This window comes from Mus pahari, chromosome 1 (genome assembly GCF_900095145.1).
Source record: "Mus pahari chromosome 1, PAHARI_EIJ_v1.1, whole genome shotgun sequence".
NCBI lineage: Eukaryota > Metazoa > Chordata > Mammalia > Rodentia > Muridae > Mus > Mus pahari.
The window spans coordinates 74,783,791-74,806,594 of NC_034590.1; the positions used below are offsets into that span (position 1 = coordinate 74,783,791).

The 22,804-nt window shown below is 44.0% G+C and overlaps 3 protein-coding genes across 5 annotated transcripts in view; 2 read left to right on the plus strand and 1 right to left on the minus strand.

Moving 5' to 3' along the window:
- The window catches only part of Trim6 (tripartite motif containing 6), a 12,953-nt gene extending 5,580 nt beyond the window's left edge, over positions 1-7,373 (plus strand). Inside the window, exons 2-8 of the mRNA XM_029540886.1 lie at positions 1,312-1,781; positions 2,438-2,533; positions 3,595-3,825; positions 5,072-5,094; positions 6,123-6,223; positions 6,383-6,409; positions 6,636-7,373. Coding sequence (XP_029396746.1) covers positions 1,359-1,781; positions 2,438-2,533; positions 3,595-3,825; positions 5,072-5,094; positions 6,123-6,223; positions 6,383-6,409; positions 6,636-7,201 — 1,467 coding nt within the window. The 5' untranslated portion in view covers positions 1,312-1,358 and the 3' untranslated portion in view covers positions 7,202-7,373. The remainder of the gene's footprint in view (positions 1-1,311; positions 1,782-2,437; positions 2,534-3,594; positions 3,826-5,071; positions 5,095-6,122; positions 6,224-6,382; positions 6,410-6,635) is intronic.
- A 12,507-nt stretch (positions 7,374-19,880) lies between these two features.
- Positions 19,881-22,804, minus strand: part of Trim5 (tripartite motif containing 5) — a 29,274-nt gene continuing 26,350 nt past the window's right edge. For both annotated transcript variants that reach the window (XM_021196485.2, XM_021196478.2), the window contains one exon: positions 19,881-20,375. In XM_021196485.2, the coding sequence (XP_021052144.1) occupies positions 20,201-20,375 (175 nt within the window). In that variant the 3' untranslated portion in view covers positions 19,881-20,200. The remainder of the gene's footprint in view (positions 20,376-22,804) is intronic.
- The window catches only part of LOC110320469 (tripartite motif-containing protein 34A), a 10,287-nt gene continuing 7,672 nt past the window's right edge, over positions 20,190-22,804 (plus strand). Inside the window, exon 1 of one of the 2 annotated variants that reach the window (XM_021196514.2) lies at positions 20,190-20,335. The gene's annotated coding sequence lies outside the window, so the exon portion shown is untranslated. The remainder of the gene's footprint in view (positions 20,336-22,804) is intronic. The other variant, XM_021196522.1, reaches the window with a different exon arrangement.

Below are 22,804 nucleotides of genomic sequence, written 5' to 3' on the forward strand. Positions count from 1 at the left end.
TCCAGCTCTCTCCTGAGTCTCAGTGGTCAGATTACTCTCTGCAGGGAGGCTCTCCTCTAGCAGGGAAGGTGAACAGAGGCCCGGTGTTCAGATCTGCCTCCTGGCTGAAGATGTAGGCCCAAAACAGGGCCTGTCCCAGAAGATGTGTTGCCTCTGCAGTTTACACACTAACCTGCACAGACTAGCCACTGAGGGACCCTGGACACAATATGACTCTCTCACCTGCTCTGGCAAACAGAGCCCTCATAGGTGGCCACCTTTCCTCTGGCGAGGACGGTGCCCAAATTTCTGGAGCACGAAGCAGGGTCTGTCCCAGAAGTTAGGTTGCTTCTGTCTGTCCCGAAGCTGTGTAGCTTCTGCAGTCCACACTCTTGCTAGCGCAGACTGGAGCCTAAGGAACTAGAGCAAAGATTGCTCTCCTGCCAGCTCAGGCCTTGAGACTCCTCCCGGGCGGACACCCCTCCTCGGGCAGGAAAGGTGCCTGGTGACTGGAGCCAGAAATGGGATCTTTCCCAGAAACTGTGTGCTTCTGCAGGCCGCCCTCTCCCCGATAGTGCACCAGAGCAAAGATGGCCCTCCTACCGTTTCAGGCCCCGAGAAGGCTCCCAGGCAGACACCCTTCCTCGGGCGGGAAAGGCACCAGATTACTGGAGGGTTCTGGCTTTTCATTCACTGAGCTCTAACTGCGGTGGGTACAATCATGAACAGAACACAAAAGTCTCTGCCTTACCATTTCTGCGAGAGGATTGAGAGCATCAAAGGTACGTAGGTGATGATAAGGAGAACAAAGCTGGTGGGTGCTTGCCTTCTGATAAGACAGTGTAGCCGGGCGTGGTGCCGCACGCCTTTAATCCCAGCACTCCAGAGGCAGAGACAAGCGGATTTCTGAGTTCCAGGCCAGCCTGGTCTACAGAGTGAGTTCCAGGACAACCAGGGATATACAGAGAAACCCTGTCTCAAAAAACCAAAAAAAAAAAAAGACAATGTGGAAGAGATCATTGGTGTAGATGCCAGATCGGAAGGTCTCACTTGCAAAAGGGGCCCTAAATCCAAAAGTCCTGGCACAGCCATAAACATTGAAAACATGCTCAGGTGGACTGACGAAAGGCCTGTCAAGTGCAAGTCACACCAGGCCTCTCCAGAGTCCCCATTTATCGTTCCATCCAATAGGAGGTAAAGGTACCGATAAGCATTGTGACAAGAGGGCAAGCTGGAGTTTTATGTGAGCTGAGGTAAAGTGTTGGAGTTGGGGCGAGAGTATCCATTCTCCTAACTTAGCCTGTGCCATTTTTTTTTTTTTTAATTACCCAGGATTCTCTAAGCAGGCTGGGAAGGTAGGAGACGAGAGAGTGGCTACAATGAGTTCAGCAGTCCTGGTGGACATTCGAGATGAAGTCACCTGCCCTATCTGCTTGGAGCTCCTGACAGAACCCCTGAGCATTGATTGTGGTCATAGCTTCTGCCAGCCCTGCATCACAAGAAACAGTAATAATTCAGTGTTCAGCCAAGAAGGGAGGAGCAGCTGTCCTGTGTGCCGGACCGCCTATCTGCCTGGGAACCTCCGACCTAATCGGCATCTGGCCGCCATAGTGAAGAGGCTCAGAGAGGTCGCGTTGGGCCCTGGAAAACAACTCGAGGTCATTTTCTGTGCAGTTCATAGAGAGAAACTCCAGCTCTTTTGCAAGGAGGATGGGAAGTTAATTTGCTGGCTTTGTGAGCGATCTCAGGAGCACCGTGGTCATCACACATTCCTCATGGAGGAGGTGGCCCAGGAGTACCAGGTCAGTCCTGAGCTTAACCTTACTTCATGTCCTCATCTGATTGCTTTACAGTTTGGCTTTGCTGTCTTCTGGAAGAGCTGCAAGAGAGAATTTCATTGTGTAGCTCAGGCTGACCTCAAACTCAGAGATCCGCCTGCCTCTGCTTCCCAAGTGCTGAGATTAAAGGCGTGCGCCACCACTGTCCAGTTTTGCTTTCTTCTTTTTTATATAAGATTTTCTTCTTTTTAAAATAAGATCCCATATACTCCAGTATGGACTCAAACTGACTGTATAACTAATGACCCTCTTCTGATCCTACTGCCTTCTCTTCCAGAGTTCTGTGATTACAAGTGTCCACTATTACTTGCATGCTAAACAAATACTCTACCAAGTGAAACGATGCGTGAAGCCCAGATTTCTTTGTTGAACTCACGATTACCTGAAAGTCGGGAGCTAGCAAGTAGCTCTTTGGTACTAATATTTTCTTGCTGCCACCTTGCATATTTGCTGTATAAGACTGACCACTCCTTTGCTTGCACTCCCTATATAGAGAAGGTTCTTCAAAACCAAGGCAGGATTCCCCAGGGCTCAGCATAGTCTCAGCCTAGTTTGTTCGATGTCTGGGTACTAAGACAGTTTGAGGCTGGCCCCTCTTTAACGTGGTACGTTCATTCCAGGAAATGTTCCAGGAGTCTCTGAAGAAACTGAGGAGGGAGCAGCAGGAAGCCGAGAAGCTAAAAGCTCTTATCCAGGAGAAGAGGGAATCCTGGAAGGCAAGTGGGAGTCTCCTGAAAGTGATCTGGGACCACAGAGGGGACCGTGGGCCTGAGGACCAGGTTGCCCCAGTGTCTCTTCCTTCTTGGTAGACTTGCTTCCCTAGATCTGGTCCTTTTCCTCGTGCAAGGGAATTCGGGTGGAAGTTAGGTAACAAACATGTCAACGAAGTCTTCTTTTGTTGGTTTTTTGTTTATTTGTTTTTGTTGGTTAGGGTTTGGTTTGGTTTTTTGTTCTTGGGTTTGTTTGTGTTGTGTGTGTGTTTTGTTTTTTCTGCTTTTTCTTAAAAAAAATTACATTTTATTATTTTATTTTATGTTTATGGTTGTTTTACCTACATGCATATTTATGAACCATAAGTATGCCTGGTGCATAAGGAAGCCAGAAGTTCCCTCTTCTGGTCTTACAGACAACTATGAGCCACCATTGGGTGCTGGGAATCAAACTTGGGTTCTCTGGAAGAGCGACAAGTGCTCTTAACATCTAAGCCATCTCTCCAGACCTCCCAGATTTTTAAGGCAGTTGTAAGAGAAAGGAAGGCTTCCCAGACTTAGTGGTATACACCTTTAATTCTGGTCCTTGGAAGGCAAGGACAGGCAGATCTCTATGCGTTCAAGGCCATCCTTACCTATGATGTAAGTTCCAAGCCAGCCAGAGTTACTTACACAGAGAAACCCCCGTGTCAAATAAATAAATAAATAAATAAATAAATAAATAAATAAATAAATAAATAAATAGAGGGGAGAAAGAAAGGCCAATCAGTCCGATGTAACCCATAATTTTTAATTCTGAATCTCACTCTAGAGAAGCAGACTCTGATCTAGTTGCCTAAGAGGGTAGATGAGCTTCCTGGAGTCTAAACTCACCCAAGACTATCTAACTTTAGATAGACAGCCTACGGCTTAGTTAGGGCCTGAGAACAGGTCCTACAGGCTTGTGTCCCTCCACTCTCTGACTGCCAGGCCCAGGGAAGTGGTATGCAGCTGTTTCCTGCTCCCTCCTCCCCCAGGGAGAACCTTTGGTCCAGCAACCAACAGCCTGTTTTTCTCTGGTGTTGAAGAGTCAGGTGGAGCCTGAGAAACGCCGGATCCAGACTGAGTTTAAGCAGCTCCGAAGCATCCTGGACAGGGAGGAGCAGCGGGAACTGAGGAAACTGGAAGTGGAAGAGAGGAAGGGGCTGAGCATCATAGAAAAGGCCGAGGGTGACCTGATCCACCAGAGCCAGTCACTGAAAGACCTCATCTCAGACCTGGAGTACCGGTGTCAGGGGAGCACCTTGGAACTGCTGCAGGTATCGAGCTGTGAGGAGGCCATAGGTCAAAGTCTAAAACAGTACAGGTGCAAATGCCAGTGTTATTCCTAAACAAGAATAGCCCAGAAGTTTATCTGGAATTGCGGAGATCTGTTGTATTCAGCATTGTTCTCCAGGAGCCTTTTTGTTCTGATACAAATAAACCTTAGCTGTGAGGGACAATTCCTGGCCCCTTCCCCACAAGTCAAAGGTATTAACCCAGATAAGGCATTCCAAAGCCCCTTAACATCGCCCTATGTCCCCAGTGCTAACCCCAGCCGAATACTTGTGTTCACCACCCTGCTCATGTCTCTGTTGCTGTGATGGGAATTTTCATTTTCAGGTCTGAGATGAGGTCTTTGCTCCAAGACAGGAAAACTCGTCAAAATTAAGTTAGAGTCGGCACTTCCAAGCCTCTCTTTGCTTTTCCTCTCTTCAGTACAGTCCCCTAGTGTGCTGTAGCAACAGATACTGTCGGCTTTTGTGCACAGGCACCATCAAGGGATGATGTTTATGAGAGAACCATGTTTAAAACCTGTGACTGTCTCAAAGCCAGGTGGTGGCATAGGCCTTAAATCCCGGCACACTAGAGGCAGAGGCAGATGAATCTCTTGAATTTGAGGCCAGACTCATCTATGAAGCGAGTTCTAGGATAGCCTGAGCTACACAGGAAACCCTGTCTCGAAAAGCCAAAAAATAAAATAAAACCTGTGACTGTCTCAAGAGTAGAAGTTACTCTGTCATAAATCAGTGTAGAGCCAGGTGCTGCATGCTGAATTACAGGTCACACACACACACACACACACACACACACACACACACACACACCCTGTGATAAGCTCAGTGGTGGAGCATTTGTCTACATAAAGCCTTGGTTTCAATCCCAAGCATTGCCAAACAGAGCAACCAAAACCCACAACTAGCAAAATAAAGAAACTTACCCAAATTTGTACATGGGTCGTTAGGAACTTTGCTCCATGATGGAGTTGTTTGGGGGTTTTGTGTTTAGTTCATTTGAGATGAATTCTTACTGTATAACCCAGGTTGGCCTCAAACTTAAAGTGTTCTTGCCTCAACTTCCCAAGTGCTAGGATCACAGGCATGCACCATGCAGGTGGTATCTGGCTTGCTCCAAGTTCTCATCTCTACTTTGTAGTCCTTGTGCCTTTGTTTGTTCCTACTCACTACACGGGATAGTAAAGGTGGAGGAAGGCACGATCCTTAATCTGTCCTTTTTCTTTCCTAGGATGTGGGTGATGTCACAAAAAGGTATGTGAGAATATTAGCTAATGCCTTTGGGCTTTCCAAAAGTTCTTGGCCCCTGTAGAATAATCACGTGGGAAGGGGAAGTCACAGGCAAGAGAGGTTTGAGACTGGTACATTGAGTTGTATGTGAATTTAGGGATCTCAAAAATAAGGGAGCAGGCTGACATTCATGGTAGAAGAATTGGTATGGTAAGAGAACATGATTCTTTTTCACCAACTTCTCTACATGCCTTTGACCCCGTTTTTCCCGGTCTTGGCTGTGTGTCTTAGAGGGAAATCATATACGGACTTGAGCCGTCTTTCCACATGCTGGCTGTGAACTTTCTCTTCCTTCCCTGGCTCTCCTATTCTGGTCTTACTGCCCCATGGGCTCAGATTTCCTTATATGTCAGTTCCAGTAAAAACACTCACCTGAGTCACCAGGGGAATATCTTTGTCCCTGGGATAGAACCAGGTCTCTAATAATCAAATCCCCAAAATCATCTATGGAAGTGACATCTGAAGTTGCCCACAGACCCTTCGGGCCTATTAGATAATGGACTTGGGTTTCTGGTGGTGAAACTTAAGCCCACACCCTTGAAGCAAGCCCTTCTATAGGTATTCTTTTAGCAGGACAGCAGGGTTCCTGATCAGTGTGGGCATCTCCAGCGCCTCCTGGTGGACATTCTGATGCAGCCCTGACATTTTTAAACATTTTGTTTCTTTTCTACACTGCAGCAAAGCACTCCACAGCTATTGTTCTTCTCAGTTGCCTCCTGTTCTTAGGACACAGATAGAAAAGGTAAAGCCACTGTATATTATAGAAGTTACGATAGAAAAGAAACTAAATGAAGCTGTAGAAAGTTAGCATTTACTGAAATGAATGGAGATAGTGAGCCGCTAGTTTCTAATCCAGGTCCTCTGGTCCAGGGCAGGGCTCTTTGCAGATGCTGCCTTTCCTCAAGAAAATGTTGAAGTTCATCAGTGAGTCTGAGCGTTGGGGAGACAGAGTGGTCAGCACCCTGAGTTCTCATAAGTTCTGTCCTCACTAGGAGTGAGTTCTGGACCCTGAGGAAGCCCCAAGCTCTCCCCACCAAGCTGAAAAGTTTGTTTCGAGCACCGGATCTGAGGAAGATGCTAAAAGTCTTTAGAGGTAAATTTGGGGGGGAGTGGATATGAAATCACTGTAGAGGGTGTAGTAATGTAGAGAACAGTAGTTATGAATGGACGAAGAGGGACCAGTGTGCTGTGCTGAGGATGATGTCCCTGTATCAGGGATGGTGTTCTTCTACATGTTTTCCTTTTCTTACAGAGCTGACAGATGTCCAAAGCTATTGGGGTGAGTAGAATCTGTGGCCTCTGTGAAGTTACAACCGTGAGCCCCTTTCACATGCTTCCGATCAGCAAACATGCATGTTCTCTCAGGCCTTAGGTGTCCGCATCTCTCCGTTCCCTGCTACCTAATGCTTTTGGTCCCCCACAGCCATTTCCTTTGTCCCCTCCTCCCAGAATCATGGAATTCATGTGCCCGTTCTTATCTGTTACTGTTGTACCTTCTCCTACAGTGGACGTGACTCTGAATCCACAGACAGCTAATTTAAATCTTGTCCTGTCAAAAAATCGGAGACAGGTGAGGTTTGTGGGTGCTCAGCTGTCCGAGCCGTCCAGTCTGGAAGAACATCATGACTGTAGTGTCCTGGGCTCTCAGCACTTCTCCTCAGGAAAATACTACTGGGAAGTGGACGTGAGCAAGAAGACGGCATGGATCTTGGGTGTATGCAGTACCCCGGTGGAGCCCATGTTCTCTTTCAGCCAGTACTCCAGCAAGCAGGGCGCCTACTCCAGGTACCAGCCGCAGAGTGGATACTGGGTGATTGGGTTGCAGCGTAAGCACGAATACCGAGCCTATGAGGACTCCTCCCCGTCCCTGCTCCTCTCCATGACTGTGCCACCTCGACGCATAGGGATTTTCTTAGACTGTGAGGCGGGCACGGTCTCCTTTTATAATGTCACAAACCATGGCTTCCCCATCTACACCTTCTCGAAGTATTACTTTCCTTCTGCCCTTTGTCCATATTTTAATCCCTGCAGCTGTATAGTCCCAATGACCCTGCGGCGCCCAGCTGCCTGAGGTCTGCTACCCCTGCCCACAACTAAGCAGATTCCCTCAAACACATCAATCTCCAATCTCTGCTCTCCTAGTTGGATAGGTACTTCCCATCGCTAAGAGTGAGCTCCCTTAACCAGCTCATGAAAAAGTATTTAGTGTTTTGGGGTAATTGTATTTTGATTTTGGGTTGTTTTTTTGGGGGGGGGGGGTTCGAGATAGGTTTTCTGGAACTCTCTTTGTAGGTCAAGCTGGCCTTGAACTCTGTGATTGAGAAAGTAACTGAGAACTGATCCAGAGTCCCAGTTACAAATGGACGTCACCATACCTGGCTGTGAAGGGTCTCTATAAATAGCCCAAACTGGCCACAGACTCAGTCCTTTTGCCTCACTCCCAAATACTAATTATAGATCTACCTCACAGCACCTGACTAAGCATATTTGATGGCTTTTTTCTTTACTGATGTCTGTGGTCAAATGTAAAGAACCTCTGTAAGTTAGATAGGAATTTTTAACAAAATATTGAATTCAGTCATTTTTTTTTTTCTATAGTTCCTGAGATAGTTGTGTATCCTTTTTATTCTGCTCCTGGGCCAGCCTCACTGAGCTGTCTCAGTTGTTAAGTTCACCGCTGATTCCTCAAGCAAGACTGTTATGTGTAGTGAGTGTGGTGGCGCACGCCTTTAATCCCAGCACTGGGGAGGTAGAGGCAGGTGGATTTCTGAGTTTGAGGCCAGCCTGGTCTACAAAGTGAGTTCCAGGACAGCCAGGGCTATACCGAAAAAACCTTGTCTCGAGAAAACCAAAAAAAGAAAAAAAAGAATTTTATGTGTTACATTCAGAACTTTATTTTTGCTGACTCTAGGTTTGGCTTTTGTCTATCTTTATAAACAAAACTACCTCTAACTCTGCATTCTTTGTTATCTGTCAAGGCATTTCAAAAAGAAATTATGGGGAAGAGCTTATATATGTATATTTAGGATTACAGTAAAAATAATAAAAACCAACTAACTGCTGTTCTTTCGATGGTTTCAAGAAGAGATTTTAGCTTTGGTTTTAACAATAAGTGCTACCACAACCTTCAGCCTTCATCATAAAATTTTAAGAGTGGTAATAAAAAAATGGAAAATGTGCTTGAAAGGGAGATAAAGTAAGATAAGGAGAAGACTTCAATCAACCAGTGTTAGTTATTATCTAGGAGGAGGAAGAAATTCAGTTAACCACTTTCACAGTGATTTATTCGGCCCCACCAGCCCCTCTTAATTTCTTCTGTAGAGATAAGGTACTGAATGCAGGGCTTTTGACTTCAAGCAGAGACATTTTAGCACCAAGCTTAACAACCCCATTTTTTGTGTGTTGTATTTTGTTACGATTGGGGTTTGTTTGTTTGTTTGTCTTGTTTTGCTGGCACAAGGTCTTACCACATTGCTCAGGCTGGCCTTGAGCTTGCTATCAAGTCCAGGCTGACTTTAAGCTTTGCCTTAGCATCCCACGTAACTGGGTGTATAGGGTAATACTGACTCTTCATCTCAGCCTGGACCTTCTCTTTGTGCTCAAATTCAAATTGCAAATGAGTGAGCTGCTCTGGCTTTGCTGGAAAGGTGCTACAAGCTTTCATATTCAACTGTGAAAATAGTGATGTGAAGATGGAAATGAATGTCAGGGGGAGGTGTGGCTGGACTTCTGACACTGCAGACAAGGACTACTAAAAAAGCCACTCTCCAATGTACTGTAACTGTGAAATACTGAATTTCCATAAAACAATGTAAAATAATCTATTGTCTTACAATGATGGTATTTTTGATATATTTTAAATAAAGTTTATTATTTCTGTTGTTTTATTTCGGGATGGAGTCTTACTCTGTAGCCCAGGCTAGCCATCAAATTGTGGTGGTGGCCTCCTGCCTTAGCCTTCCAACTGCTGGGGTTACAGGCATAAGCCACCACACCCAGTTATCATTGTACTTTTTAAATGTGGGTACTAAGAAATTTTCAGTTATACATTGAATGGCTCCTGTTACACTTCTACTGTCAAGATGAACTTTCCATTCTTGAGGGAACCCTACAATAATACAGTCTTGGACCAGAGTACCTAGGAGGGAGACTTGAAGGCTGTTTATAAAAGGACCTATCTGCACACTCACCCCCAAGCCCTGAGGGGTTGTTGCTGTTGTTGAGGGGGGCAGGTTGCTTTAAACTTTTATTTTTAATCGTGTTTGTATGAGTGAGGAGGCCAAGGCCTCAGATCCTCTGAAACTGGACATGAGTGCTGGGAATAAAACTGGGAACCGGGTGTGGTGGTGCACACCTTTAATCCCAGCATTTGGGAGGCAGAGGCAGGCGGATTTCTGAGTTCGAGGCCAGCCTGGTCTACAAAGTGAGTTCCAGGACAGCAACGGCTACCCAGAGAAGCCCGGTCACCAAAAAAAAAAAAAGCCTCGGGTCCTCTGGAAGAGTAAAGCATACCCTTAACTCCTGAACCATCTCTCCAGATTCCCAAGGGTGTGGCAACAAAGACCATGATTAAACACAGCTGGGAAACATGGGCTTGGGAAGGAGAAGTATCATGTCTGGAGAACATTTCTGCTCTTGAGGGTCTAGTAAGGGTTTGTTCTGGGACATGAGACATCTGTGGCATCCCAAGGTACAGGTTCCCATCCTGCCCTGCCCCGAAGAGTGAGCAGATGGGCCAGCACAGTTCAGAGAGAAGATCTGTCCAGGTAGTTCTTCCCTTCTTTTTTTTTTTTTTTTAAATAAAAAAAAAAATTGTATTTACTTAGAAGCATCCAGAATGTCAACAAAACAGCCCCCCCCTTTTTTTGCAATTACAGAGTAGTATTCAGTTAACAGAACAATTATCTTCGTATAAGCTGCATCAGAGACAACTGAAGATGGAAAAAATAAAACCGAAAGGAAAAAAAAAAACAAAAAACCAAACTACTGTCCCCATATATAAATAATTTGTGCTGTGCACCAACAAGAACCTGCTTTAAATTTCCATGCCAATTTACAACCCCCACACTGTACCAGGCAAGGTTAGTGGCTATTGAAAATTCCACCAGGACAGGGCTATCTAAAGACACATTCGGTAGTGTGTTAACTATACAAAAAAGACACTGTACAGTTTAAAAACAAATCTTACACAGCCTTACATTTCAATTTTTTTCTTTAAAAGGAGTGAGTTGTGTGGGGGGTTAAATGCTTTATAGAAAAGGAAAAACTGCGCTAGAACCAACTTATTCATCATCTTCATCTTCCTCATTCTCTTCATCCTCCTCATCATCTTCCTCTTCCTTCTTTTTCTTGCTTTTTTCAGCCTTGACCACCCCCTTTTTCGCTGCATCAGATTTTCCTTTAGCTCTGTAGGCAGCAATATCCTTCTCGTACTTCTCCTTCAGCTTGGCAGCCTTCTTCTCATAGGGCTGCTTGTCATCCGCTGCAGTGTTGTTCCACACCTCTCCTAGTTTCTTTGCAACATCACCAATGGATAAGCCAGGATTCTCGCCTTTGATTTTGGGGCGGTACTCAGAACAAGAAGAAGGCCGAAGGAGGCCTCTTGGGTACATTGGGGTCCTTGAACTTTTTGGTCTCCCCTTTGGGGGGGATGTAGGTTTTCATTTCTCTTTCATAACGAGCCTTGTCAGCCTTTGCCATATCTTCACATTTCTCCTTTTCTTTAGCAGACATGGTCTTCCACCTCTCTGAGCACTTCTTGGAGAACTCTGAGAAGTTGACAGAAGCATCCGGGTGCTTCTTCTTGTGCTCCTCCTGGGAGGTTTGCACAAAGAATGCATATGAGGACATTTTGCCTCTCGGCTTCATAGGATCTTCTTTGCCCGTGTTTAGTTGATTTTCCTCCGTGAGGCACAGAGTCGCCCAGTGCCCGTCCGGCTCGCACTTCCCTCACACTGTCTCTATGGAGCTCAATGTACTGCCTCTTGTAAGTCCCAGGACAAAGGAGTTGGTCAAAGCCGATAAACCATAATTAAGTTTGCTTGAAGGCTCCAAAGAGGCTTCCAGAAAGTGACCTTAGATAACAAAGTAATTCTCTAAGCCTCCAGGAAGGCTTGCTTAAACAGAAAGAGCAAGTGTTCAGCCTCAACCTTTTCCAGAGGACTCGTAAGGTAGAAATTGTCCCATGTTGTTCTTTATGGAGTAAGTTAAGCTACTGTGAAGATGACGTAGATCAAATACTAAAGGAATGTTATTTCTCAATGAAATCTAATGTGAGTGTTTTGGTGGCTCAAGCAATAGAGCAAGAATCTAATTCAAAAGAGAAAAGATAAGTAAGTATTGCAGCATGGCATGGCAGCACACAACTTTAATCCCAGCACTTAGAAGGCAGAGGCAGGTGGATCTCTTGAGCTAGGCTCATTTTCTGGATGCATCTTTGGAATCTTCAGTCAATAAGGTTTAGAGGTGCTTAGACTAACTCCTTTCGTCTGGAACTTACTGCATGAAAAAAATAAGAGAAGGATGGATCTCTTGGCTATGTTGGCCAGCCTGGTTTACATAGCTCTAGGACAGCCAGGGCTGCATAGAGAGTTTGTCTCAAAAAATTATATGAAGTAAAGACAGGAGAGAATGAGTCACAGAAAAGTTTCTAATTCAAGATCAAGAGCTCCTCTAATTTTTTAAAATATATTTAAAAATTTTAAATTTCACTTTATCTCCACGATCCTCATTGAGATAACGTTCATAAATGGTGCAAGGTGTGGACTAAAGTCACTTTCTTTGTCTATATAGATACATTTTTTCCCAAAACTGCTGTTGAAAACCTATTTGTGAGAGCTGGAGAGCATTAAGAGCACTGTAATGGGATCTGATGTCCTCCTCTAGTGTGTCAGTGACAGTGTACTCATATACATTAAATAAATCTTGGAAAAGAAAAAAGAAAACCTATTTGTCCACAGACTTGGTTATGTATGAGAATCTGTTTTAGGTCCTAGCCTGCTCATTCGTCTTATCTCCAGTAGGCACTATTTGCTCCCCACCAACCCCCGTGTCATTCAGTGATGTGTCTCTGAGGTATAAAGAGATTAAATAATAGAATATCTAGTTTATAGGTAGTGGCCCAGAGCATTGTCACTTATTTTATTCTGTCTTTAATTCTCTGATTTGACATAGTTATTTTTGGAATAGAAATTAGTTTTCAGCCGGGCGTGGTGGCACACGCCTTTAATCCCAGCACTTGGGAGGCAGAGGCAGGCGGATTTCTGAGTTCGAGGCCAGCCTGGTCTACAAAGTGAGTTCCAGGACAGCCAGGGCTATACAGAGAAACCCTGTCTCGAAAAACCAAAAGAAAAAAAAAAAAAAGAAATTAGTTTTCTCTAAGAAAAAGACATTGCAGTTGGTTGTGAGCCACAATGTGGTTGCTGGGAATTGAACTTCGGACCTCTGGAAGAGCAATGAGTGCTCTTTACTGCTGAGCCATCTTTCCAGTCCCATATTTTTAAAACAAAAAATCCCACCATTCATTTTACCAATTAAGACTCAGGAGCCAGATGCTGTGGTGAAAGCCTCCTAGCTCAGAGATGCAGAGAATGCACCCAGCTAACCTTCCTACTTCAGGGGCATCCCAAGAGGAAGCTCCTCCTCCATCCCAGAAGGAAGCCCCTCCTCCATCCCAGGAGGAACCTCCTCCTCCATCCCAGGAGGAACCTCCTCCTCCATCCCAGGAAGAAGCCCCTCCTCCATCCCAGGAGGAACCTCCTCCTCCATGCATTCTTAAACACCGTTCAGATCACAGGCAGGCCTTCCTTTTTACTTCCTTAGCTTTGCTCCTTCTCAACCGGTTGCTTGCTCTGCTTCTTGACCTATCCTTGACTTTATTTAGCTCTTGTTTACAGAAAGTTCTTAGGGTGAAGGTGTGTACTAGGGCTGAACCACACCACAACAAGGTTTTTCCAGTTCACAATTTTGGGGTTCACAATGTGATCAAATATCCTGTAACACCATAATCTCCTGTTACTGGTCCCAGGGGACTTGGCACTTTCCACCGGCCTCCCTAGACACTGCATTCTCATGTACTTGCCTACACACAAACACACATATTTATAAAAACAAAAGCCCCTTGATTTTAATTCCAGCACTTGGAAGGCAAACAGATCTCTGGATTCAACACCAGCCTGGTCTGTATAAGAAATTACAAGCTAGCCACAAGTTACATAGTAAGACCCTTTCTCAATAATAAATACTTTTACATAATAATAATAGACTTATTACATGTGTATTATTTGAAGAAGAGTTATTTCATTATAATTAGTGGTAATTACATTTTTCTAAATCATGAATCCTGGGGTCTGGGAATTGTCACACAAACCATTCTTAGACCAATCCCAGTTAAGCAAGAATAGTTTATTGATTGTGCACCATAATACGGGACATCCAGGACAACAAGAAGAAAAAAAACTTAATTGTGGCACCAGACTGTCCTTGGGGTAAGCTTTTTATATGAAAAGTAGGTTCAAAAGTTTGGAGGCAAGCAGTGAAGTGGTGTAATGGTTTTTGGCTAACTAGACAAAGTATTATCAGCCAAACTACGCTGATTGGTCCTAAGTGAGGTAAGGGGTAGTGGGCAGGTAGGGAACGGGGGAATTTCAGGACATTGAGATAGCAGGGTACAAGTAATTAAACCATAACTTTTTTGGCTTATTAGTAACACTCTTTAGTGTTAGCTATGGATAATTCTGGGAAGTAGAGTCTGAGAACCTGAACTTAAATTTATCTTATGAGCAAAATGGAGACTGAATACAAATGGCTATAGTTATGTTAAAAGGAGCCTCAACAATAAAATAATTCAATGTAAAGAAATCTTAATTTGTGGGAAACAAAATACCCATGGAAGGAGTTACAGAGACAAAGTGTGGAACAGAGACTGAAGAAATGACCATTCAGAGACTACCCCACCTGGAGATCCATCCCATAAACAGTCACCAAACCCAGACACTCTTGTGGATGCCAACAAGTGCTTGCTGACAGGAGCCTGATATAGCTGTCTCCTGAGAGACTGCCAGCTGCTTGTGGACGTTGTACATCGTGGTGCGCACTAGGCTCCGCACCACGATGTACAACGTCCACAAGCAGCAATGAAGGAGCTAGAGAAAGGACCCAAGGAGCTGAAGGGGTTTGCAGCCATGTAGGAGGAACAAAAATATGAACTAACCAGTACCCCCAGACCTCCCAGAGACTAAACCACCAACCAAAGAGTACACATGTTGGGAATCATGGCTCCAGCTGCATATGTAGCAGATGATGGCCTAGTTGGTCATCAGTGGTAGGAGAGGCCCTTGGTCCTGCGAAGGTTCTATGCCCCAGTGTAGGGGGATGCCAGGGCCAAGAAGCTGGAGTGAGTGGGTTGATGAGCATGGGTAGAAGGGAGGGGATAGGGGATTTTCTGAGGGGAAACCAGGAAAGGGGATAACATTTGAAATGTAAAGAAAGAAAGTATGTGGCTGCTTTTAACAAATTTAAATCATCCTAAAGTCAGTATACTTAAATAAAAGCTTGAAAGACTAAAAAAAAAAAAAAAAAAAATTATTATCCTATTAACACTAAAAGCTTCTCATTTTAGCTTACTGACATGCTAAATGATTAAAAATTAGTCTCAGGAGGAACTCAAAGGGTGAGACTTATCATGCACAGGGCCCTGAATTCAATTTCTTGCACCAGCTAATTAGATATTCTCTTTCCTGACAACACGATTATTTGCTTTTTTAAAAAAATGAATTTAGGGGCTGGAGAGATGGCTCAGTGGTTAAGAGCACTGACTGCTCTTCCAAAGGACCTGAGTTCAATTGCCAGCAATCACATGGTAACTTACAACAATCTGTAATAAGATCTGATGCCCTCTTCTGGTGTGTCTGAAGACAGCTATGTTGTATTCATAAATAAAATAAATCTTTGGGCTGGTGAGATGGCTTAGTGGGTAAGAGCACCCGACTGCTCTTCTGGAGGTCCTGAGTTCAAATCCCAGCAACCACATGGTTGCTCACAACCATCGTAACAAGATCTGACTCCCTCTTCTGGAGTGTCTGAAGACAGCTACAGTGTACTTACATATACTAAATAAATAAAGCTCAATAAAATAAAATAAATCTTTGAAAAATAATAAAAAATAAAATAAAAATGAATTTAGCTAGGTGTTGTTACACTTTGCGGACTTCAGATCTGGTTTCTGACATTAAGTTTTATAAAATTCTTGCCTTATTATTTTAACCATTTCTCCTCTTCCTGTTGATCATCTTTATCTTTATTCCTGTTAAGGTCTAGGAAATATATTAAGGCCTAGATTCAATGTTAAGGTCTAGGTAACTGATACCTGACTAGCCTGCCATTTTGTGCTGTTACTAATATTATAAGGAAACTTTCTGATATGTTGTTTCTGCTGTTACTAGGAATTTTTCTCATGCTCAAGTTGATTGCATATTCAATTATGTTCTGTGCCCTTGGAAAGCAACCATAATAGAAGTCAGTAAAACTGCTTTTTACAGTTACCCACAATAAGCTTGAACCAAAACCAGCAGCACTTCCTGTACCTGTGTAGAAGCCTTTCTGGCATTTGCTCTTATGAGCTGCCCTTGGGACAGACCCCAACATAAGAGAGACACCTGTACCAATATAAGAAACTGTTTGGAATAAGACTTCTATTTTCAGTAGTGGTCAAGGAAAGTTTAAGTTCCTAAGACTTCCCTGAGAACTGACATGCTACTTGGCAGGAAGAGACATGTACGTGAGTAACTGACATCCTGACTGGTGATTGGTGCATTTTCGACGAGGTAAGTCTCATCGTGGTGCACGAGTTAAGGCATAAATGTTAGACCAGGCAAGTCTCCTGCCACAGTTGAATACTCCAACCAATGGGAATGGGATAAGTGCACACAACAAAGACCCGTTCCTAATGAAGCCCCCTATCCCTAAACCCTGATTGGTAGAATAACTTGGCACAGATGCTTACAGATTTTAGACTTAAAAATCCTGTAGGGTCTTAACTCAAAATCATGGTTCAGTTCCTGAGCCTGAATCATGTTCCGGATCTATCAGTCTTTGGGGTGTGATGTCCAATAAACCATCCCTATTTGATTGAGATTAGTGTCCACATGGTTTGTGTGGCGATTCCCAGGCTCCACCAATTCCCGTATTCCAATGGTGCATGTAGCCTCTAGCATTGTCTGCTTCATAGATATGCTCTTTTTTTTTTCTTTTGCATTTGACATTGAAGAATTTTCGTTGCCATCTCTTCAAGTTCAGACTCCTCTTTAGCCATGCCCAACCTGTTACTAAGATTTGAGTCATGGTAGTGACAGGTACAAGTTCTGTTTGTCAGTTAAGCTAGGCAGCACCGCTGATGAGCATATTAGAGGTAGTTCCCATTCCATTTCTGTGTGCTCAGTATCTAATCCTCTTCTTTCTTAGAACCCTCATCTCTCTGCTACCACTCCACAACTGCTTTTTTACATTTTTTAAGTTCTAGTCTTTGCCATATTAGTCATTGTTAATAAAAGTTAGAAAGAAGCTACACTAACAGTTGAACCTTTGCAAGGCTGATTTGTTACCATGTCAGTGCTGCAAGTTTGGTGAAGCAGTTAGTGGGGATTTCTAGAGGCCAAAGAAAAAGAGAAGTGAGAGCTGTCTCCGTGATTTAGTCAACATGTTTGGAGCCTTGGCATGTTCCCCAGGCCGCCCTCTTCTCTTCACATCCTTGGAACCATGACCTGATTGTTTAGGATACCCAGTCACATTGTATGTCATCATATATGGGAGACCCAGAAGCCAAACTTGTAGACAAACAGTAGCCCCATTGCATTTAGTCTGACCTTTGAATACTAATGTACAGACCCTTCATGCAGGCACAATACACTGCTTCCTAGAAGAAAAACATTTCCCTGTCTCATTTTCCCCATCAGAAACTGCAACATTGGAATACTACAAAGTTCAGTCAAATGGTTAGGGAGGACTTTAGCGCCGCCGTTAGTAGCCCTCTACTGCCTCCTCTGCACACGTCTCTGTGCTCATTTACATAAACAATTGGGAAAGTGCAAACAAGCACTGGTTTTCTGACAAAGCAGAAGAGTGTCCTCAGGCAGATCTGAGGCCAGTAGCCGAGATTGCCCCTCCGATTAATCCGCCTACCTGTTTCCACCAATGTATTTGAAAATGTATTCACTTATTATTTTCTTTTTCTCAGTTACTATGAGAACTCTTATCAAACTGCTTCCATCTTAAAATACAGAATTTGGGGTAACCAACATTGATGTTCTTGGGCCAAGGGCACCCATAACTGGCTCCTAAACAAACTTGCCTATCCCCTTTGCATCAGCATCAAGGCTACTTTAAATCTTCTGCATGATAATTCCCAAAAGTCTGCCAGAACAAGTCTCATGGTGTTTCTTTTCCTCCCTTGCTGTCTTTGAGTCTACAGTAAATTTCTTACATAAACACCCCCCCACATCACCACCTTTTTTTGTTTTTGTTTTTTGGTGTGTGTGTGTGTGTGTGTGTGTGTGTGTGTGTGTGTGTGTGTGTGTGTGTTCCTTCTTCAGCTCATGTTTAAGCAGTCATGATGGTGAGAGTCTATGGGCATCCTTCCCATATTGCTGGGAGACACAGTCCCACAGCAAACTCCTTGATCTCTAGCTCTCACAGTCTTTCTGCCCCCTCTTCAGCTATGTTTCCTGGGCCTTTGGTGCAGATTTTGGTAGATGTATTTGTAGATGCATCAGTTGGGATTGTATTCCACAACTCTGCATTTTGACTGGTTCTGGTTTTCTGTAATGATCTCCATCTGTTTCAAAGAGAAGTTTCCTTGATGAGGGGTATGTTAGGTCTCAGGCAATTCATATACCCCAAATAACAGTCTTAGCCCAATTCAAGCTGAACTTGATTTCTGTTGGTTAAAAAAAAGCCAGCATTTCTTTTCTTTTCTTTTTTTTTTTTAAAAAAGATTTATTTATTTATTATATGTAAGTACACTGTACCTGTCTTCAGACACACCAGAAGAGGTCATCCAAACTCATTGCAGATGGTTATGAGCCAACATGTGGTTGCTGGGATTTGAACTCAGGACCTTTGGAAGAGCAGTAAGTGTTGTTAACCACTGAGCCATCTCTCCAGCCCCAGCATTTCTAATTAAACTTCTGAAAAGGACTTATTTCCCTTGCCTCCGGTAGAAAGGACACATACCTGTGGCTGCATATCAAAGCCTATGCCAGCCTCCAGGTCCTACAACCCCTATTCACAGGTACCCTTTATACATTTCAAAGCCTGCAAGCTAGCATGAGGAGTCTTCTCAACTCTCCAGGCTTCCTCCTGCACAGATACTCCTGTGTTTTCTATATAAGGATAAGGTTCCTTCACCATTATCTATCTTGCCATATCCACTATTCTCTCTATTCTCTACTACTATTCTCACTATTTCCCTTATTGTCCAAGACAGACTTGGCCATGTCCAGTCAGCTGCTGCTCTGAGCTCTTAGAGATGCATCTGGATATTCTCTCATATATACCTTTGCTTTTTGGTGGTTTCTTTACTGCACCCCTCACATACAGTGAGGACTACACTTATCTGCGGGTATAAAAACAAATGTTTGGATTGTTTCAGGAATTGAGCTAGTTTAATAAAGTCGTGGTTGTAGGTTCTCCTTGAAGGTCTGTGACTTTGAGAGAGAAAGCTAGGCTGATTTCATGACAGACTTCAAATTGGCAGTTAAGGAGACTAGGCCTAAGAACTGAGCCAGTTCAAGCAAGTCAATTACCAGTAGAAAAAACCCTAGGCTCCAACCTTCAAGCCCAGTTAATGGAATGTCCCAGCCACCTGGCCTGAAGCAAGGCCAATGGGTCAGCAGAGGTTTCCAGACTTCCTGCTACTACCTCGGTAACAGTTCCCAGACCTCCCCAGCAAGTTTCCTGCCCTCGCACTCCGGTAATAGAATGCCCATAGGGATGGACCTAATAGACTAACATAGAGGTCACTACCCCGGAATTCCCTAATGAGCCTTAAAGCAGACCAGCAAGCTCACTTGGGTGTCACTATCTTGGTAACGGGAGACCCCAGCACGCTGGACTTCTGCAGAAAACGCTCTTTGCATTTGCATACCATTTGAGTCTGGGTGTCATTCATTTTTCTTTGAATCATGGGCCCTTACAACTTCACTGGCACCATTTCCTGCTCCAGGCTTGGTTTCCCTCTCTCTTGTTTATTGGGTTACTTGATAATTCTTTGGGTGTGGGGGGAGAGCAAGCGAGCGAGCGAGAGAGCTACCAGCAGGGAACATGTGGAGAGGGGGGCAGGGGGAAGGAGAAAGGGCTCAGAGAGAATACCAAATAGTCCCTTTTATAGCAAGCCAGACCCTACCTGGCTGTTGCTAGGTAACTGTTGGGTGGAGCCTAAAAGGAATGCAAACGAGCTAACCTTGGGGGGTGGGGGTGGGGGGTGGAGACACTTGAGAAGGTCAAAGTGTACAAAGGTCAGGGCATGCTGCAGATTCTATTTTCATAACTAAAGGGCTATTGTTATTCACAAATTAAACAAAGGACTGTGCTTTTTTTCTTTTTTAAAAAAATGTGTTCCCACGTATTCCTGGGCTCTTGTTCCCCTAACTGAACACCTTTAATCATTAAGGAACTCAGAGACCACACTCAGATGGTGACGAGACAGAAATACTGCTGCTGTCTGACCTGAAAAAGATTATAAGAAAGCGTGTAGCTTGCTGGGCCATTTGTTTTATTTTCGGCTCACACGTTAATAAACGTTTCTCCTGTTTCTTCTGAGTTCGTGGCTGCCTTCTTGCTGAGTGGAATCTTCCCTTAACGTGGTCTTTACCCACCTGATGTAAGTGACAGCCCTTAGCTATGGCCACCAAAAAGCTCTTCCTGGCCGCTGAAAACTTCACCTCTAGGTCAAGTCTTCAGTTCGTCCTTGGATCACCAGAGTCCCTGCATCGCCCTCTATCGGTGGCCTAGAGTTTTGCCAGTACTTAGGACTCGAAAGTTTCCTCCTCTTTCCTGTACCCGCGGGTTTGGAGTTTCAGTTTCTTTTCTCCGCAGCCAGAAAGGGAGGGGCTGCTGGTTGGCCGACTAAACCCAGCGCGCCTGACTTTTCTTCACCGCTTCTGCCTGGAGGAACGATCTCACCTTCCGGGCCGGAGGTGAGGGTCCAAAGGTGTGTGCGAAAGTTTGTCCAGGGCAGAGGGAGGGAGACCCTAAAAGGCGAGGATTCAGTCACAAACCGCTGTGATCTGAAGTTGAGAAGAAGAGTTCGTGAGGAATCAACTTGAAAGTTGAGCAGGAAGATCTTCTTTTCTGGAGAAGCCCCTTCTTTCGCCAGGGTTGCTGTGATACACCTTGTAAACAGATCTGGAATCTCTAGAGCTCCCCACGACCCCTCCTCTTCTTTCCCTTCTCCTTGTTCCCTCTCCCCTCTGCCTACTAGATACTGTAGAGTTTCAGGGACTCTATTCCTCTCCTTGCAGCCACAGAGGGGCTATCAGTGACCTTAACATCCTGAGCCCTTAACATCCCCGCCACCGTGTCACTTTTTAACCCTAAGTGGAGAACCACTGTTAGGACTCCATTTTTACTTAAACAGAGATTTTTGTTTGTTTTTTCGAGACAGGGTTTCTCTGTATAGCCCTGGCTGTCCTGGAACTCACTTTGTAGACCAGGCTGTCCTCGAACTCAGAAATCCACCTGCCTCTGCCTCCCTGGGATTAAAGGCGTGTGCCAACAAGCTTGGCTGAGTTTTGTTTTTGTTTTTTGTTTTTTTTTTTAAATGTATTCATTATTTATTTTTGAGACTGGTTTCACTGCCTTACTGAGGTCGGGCCTGGACTTCTGGGGTCAAATATCATCCTGCCTCAGCCTCTTAAAGTAGGTGGGCCTGCAAGCGTGTGCCTCCCCAAACCCCTTCACCCCTCCACCTGTTTGTTTCTGTTTCAGTAACCATAAGAGATCCTCCTGTCCTCACCCAGCTTAGGCCTTATTGGTCATTCTTCTTGCTTGATCTTTGCACTAAAAGTTATGTCGGGTTCTTTTTTTTTTTTTTTTTTTTTTTTTTTTTTTTTTTTTTTTTTTTTTGTTGTTGTTGTTTACTCAGAGATAGTTAACAAGATTAGCTATTGCTCTGGAGAGAGCCTAGGTGTTCTCCATGTTAGGCTAATGTATGGGCATTTTGCATCTCTATAGATGGTTTAAACACCCACTTTCACTTTTCAGAATTCACTACACCTCCTTGTTCTCAGTCTGCACTGGAATTTGAGAGAGTTCTTCTTTTTTTTTTTTTTTATGAAAATGTCAATGGATATAAAGCGTGTTTTGGCATAAAAAAGTGTACTAAGCACCCATTCAGTATTTATTTAATATGAAATAAATCTACAAGCTTATACCCCAGCTAGGAATGACAATAAGAACTAAGTAGCTTATAGACTATACAGCTTTAGTTTTCAGAGCAAGCAAACTGTTCAGTGCAATCTCTTTTACTTTATTTTGGTTTGGTTTTTGGTTTTTGGAGACAGGGTGTTTCTATGTAGCCCTCGCTGTCCTAAAACTAGCTTTGTAGACCAGGCTGGTCTTGAACTTAGAGATTTGCCTGCTTCTGCCTCCCAACTGCTGAGGTTAAAGGTATATGGCACCACCTCCTGGCTTTTCATTAGGATCGTAAGGAATTTGAAGCTTTAACACAGGTGGGCTTTCCTTAAATCCGAGAGGAAGATGTTCCAGAGGAGCTGCCGAGAAGGGAACAGGGGGTGGGCCTGGAATGGTGCCACAGAGAGAGTATGGCTGGGGGTCTCCGAGGTAAAGAGAGGGCTAGGGAGAGACTGCATCCTAATGCCTTCGGGTTCTTGCTGTCATCAGAGAAAGAATCCAGAGACGAGGCTCTGTGAGGAGTTGGAGGACATTTTATGACAGGGCAAGTACAGGTCAATGGTCTGGTGCACGTTGATAACTCCCTCACGTAGGAAGTTAGGTTCAGGTCAACCTTGCTTATTCAGCCAGTTTGACGCCTGGCCTGGGCTCCATGAGACCTTGTCTCAAAAATACAAATTAAAACAAGTAATAAAGAAGAAGAAAAACGAGAATGAGAGAGAATACATGTGCCACATGTGTGTGACTTCAGAGGTCAAAACGGGGTTTCAAATCCCGTGGAATAGAAGTTATGGATGTTGCGAGTCAGCAACTGCACTTGGATGCTCTGGAAGAGCAACGTGTGTGTTCCTAACCATGGAAGCATCTCTCCAGACATCATGGTGATTTTTAAACTTTTCTTTTTATTATTTACCGATCAACTGTAGGTTGAACATCATCTTTTAATGTTCATTAGTTTCTTATTAACTTTTTAAAATAATATCTTTGGTTCTTTTAATTTGTGTGTACTTATGCATTTACCTCTCTCATTCTTTTGACTCTTTTGGCCAAGAACTTGTCAGTCCTGTTTACCCTTTCACTGGTCCTTTTCATGCCTTTTGTTTCCAGCTCACTAATTTCAGCTCTTGTTTCTACTAATTTTTGGTATTGCTTTACTCTTGTCCATAATAAGATCTTGATTTGAAATACATGATTTTTTTTTTTTTTCGAGACAGGGTTTCTCTGCATAGCCCTGGCTGTCCTGGAACTCACTTTGTAGACCAGGCTG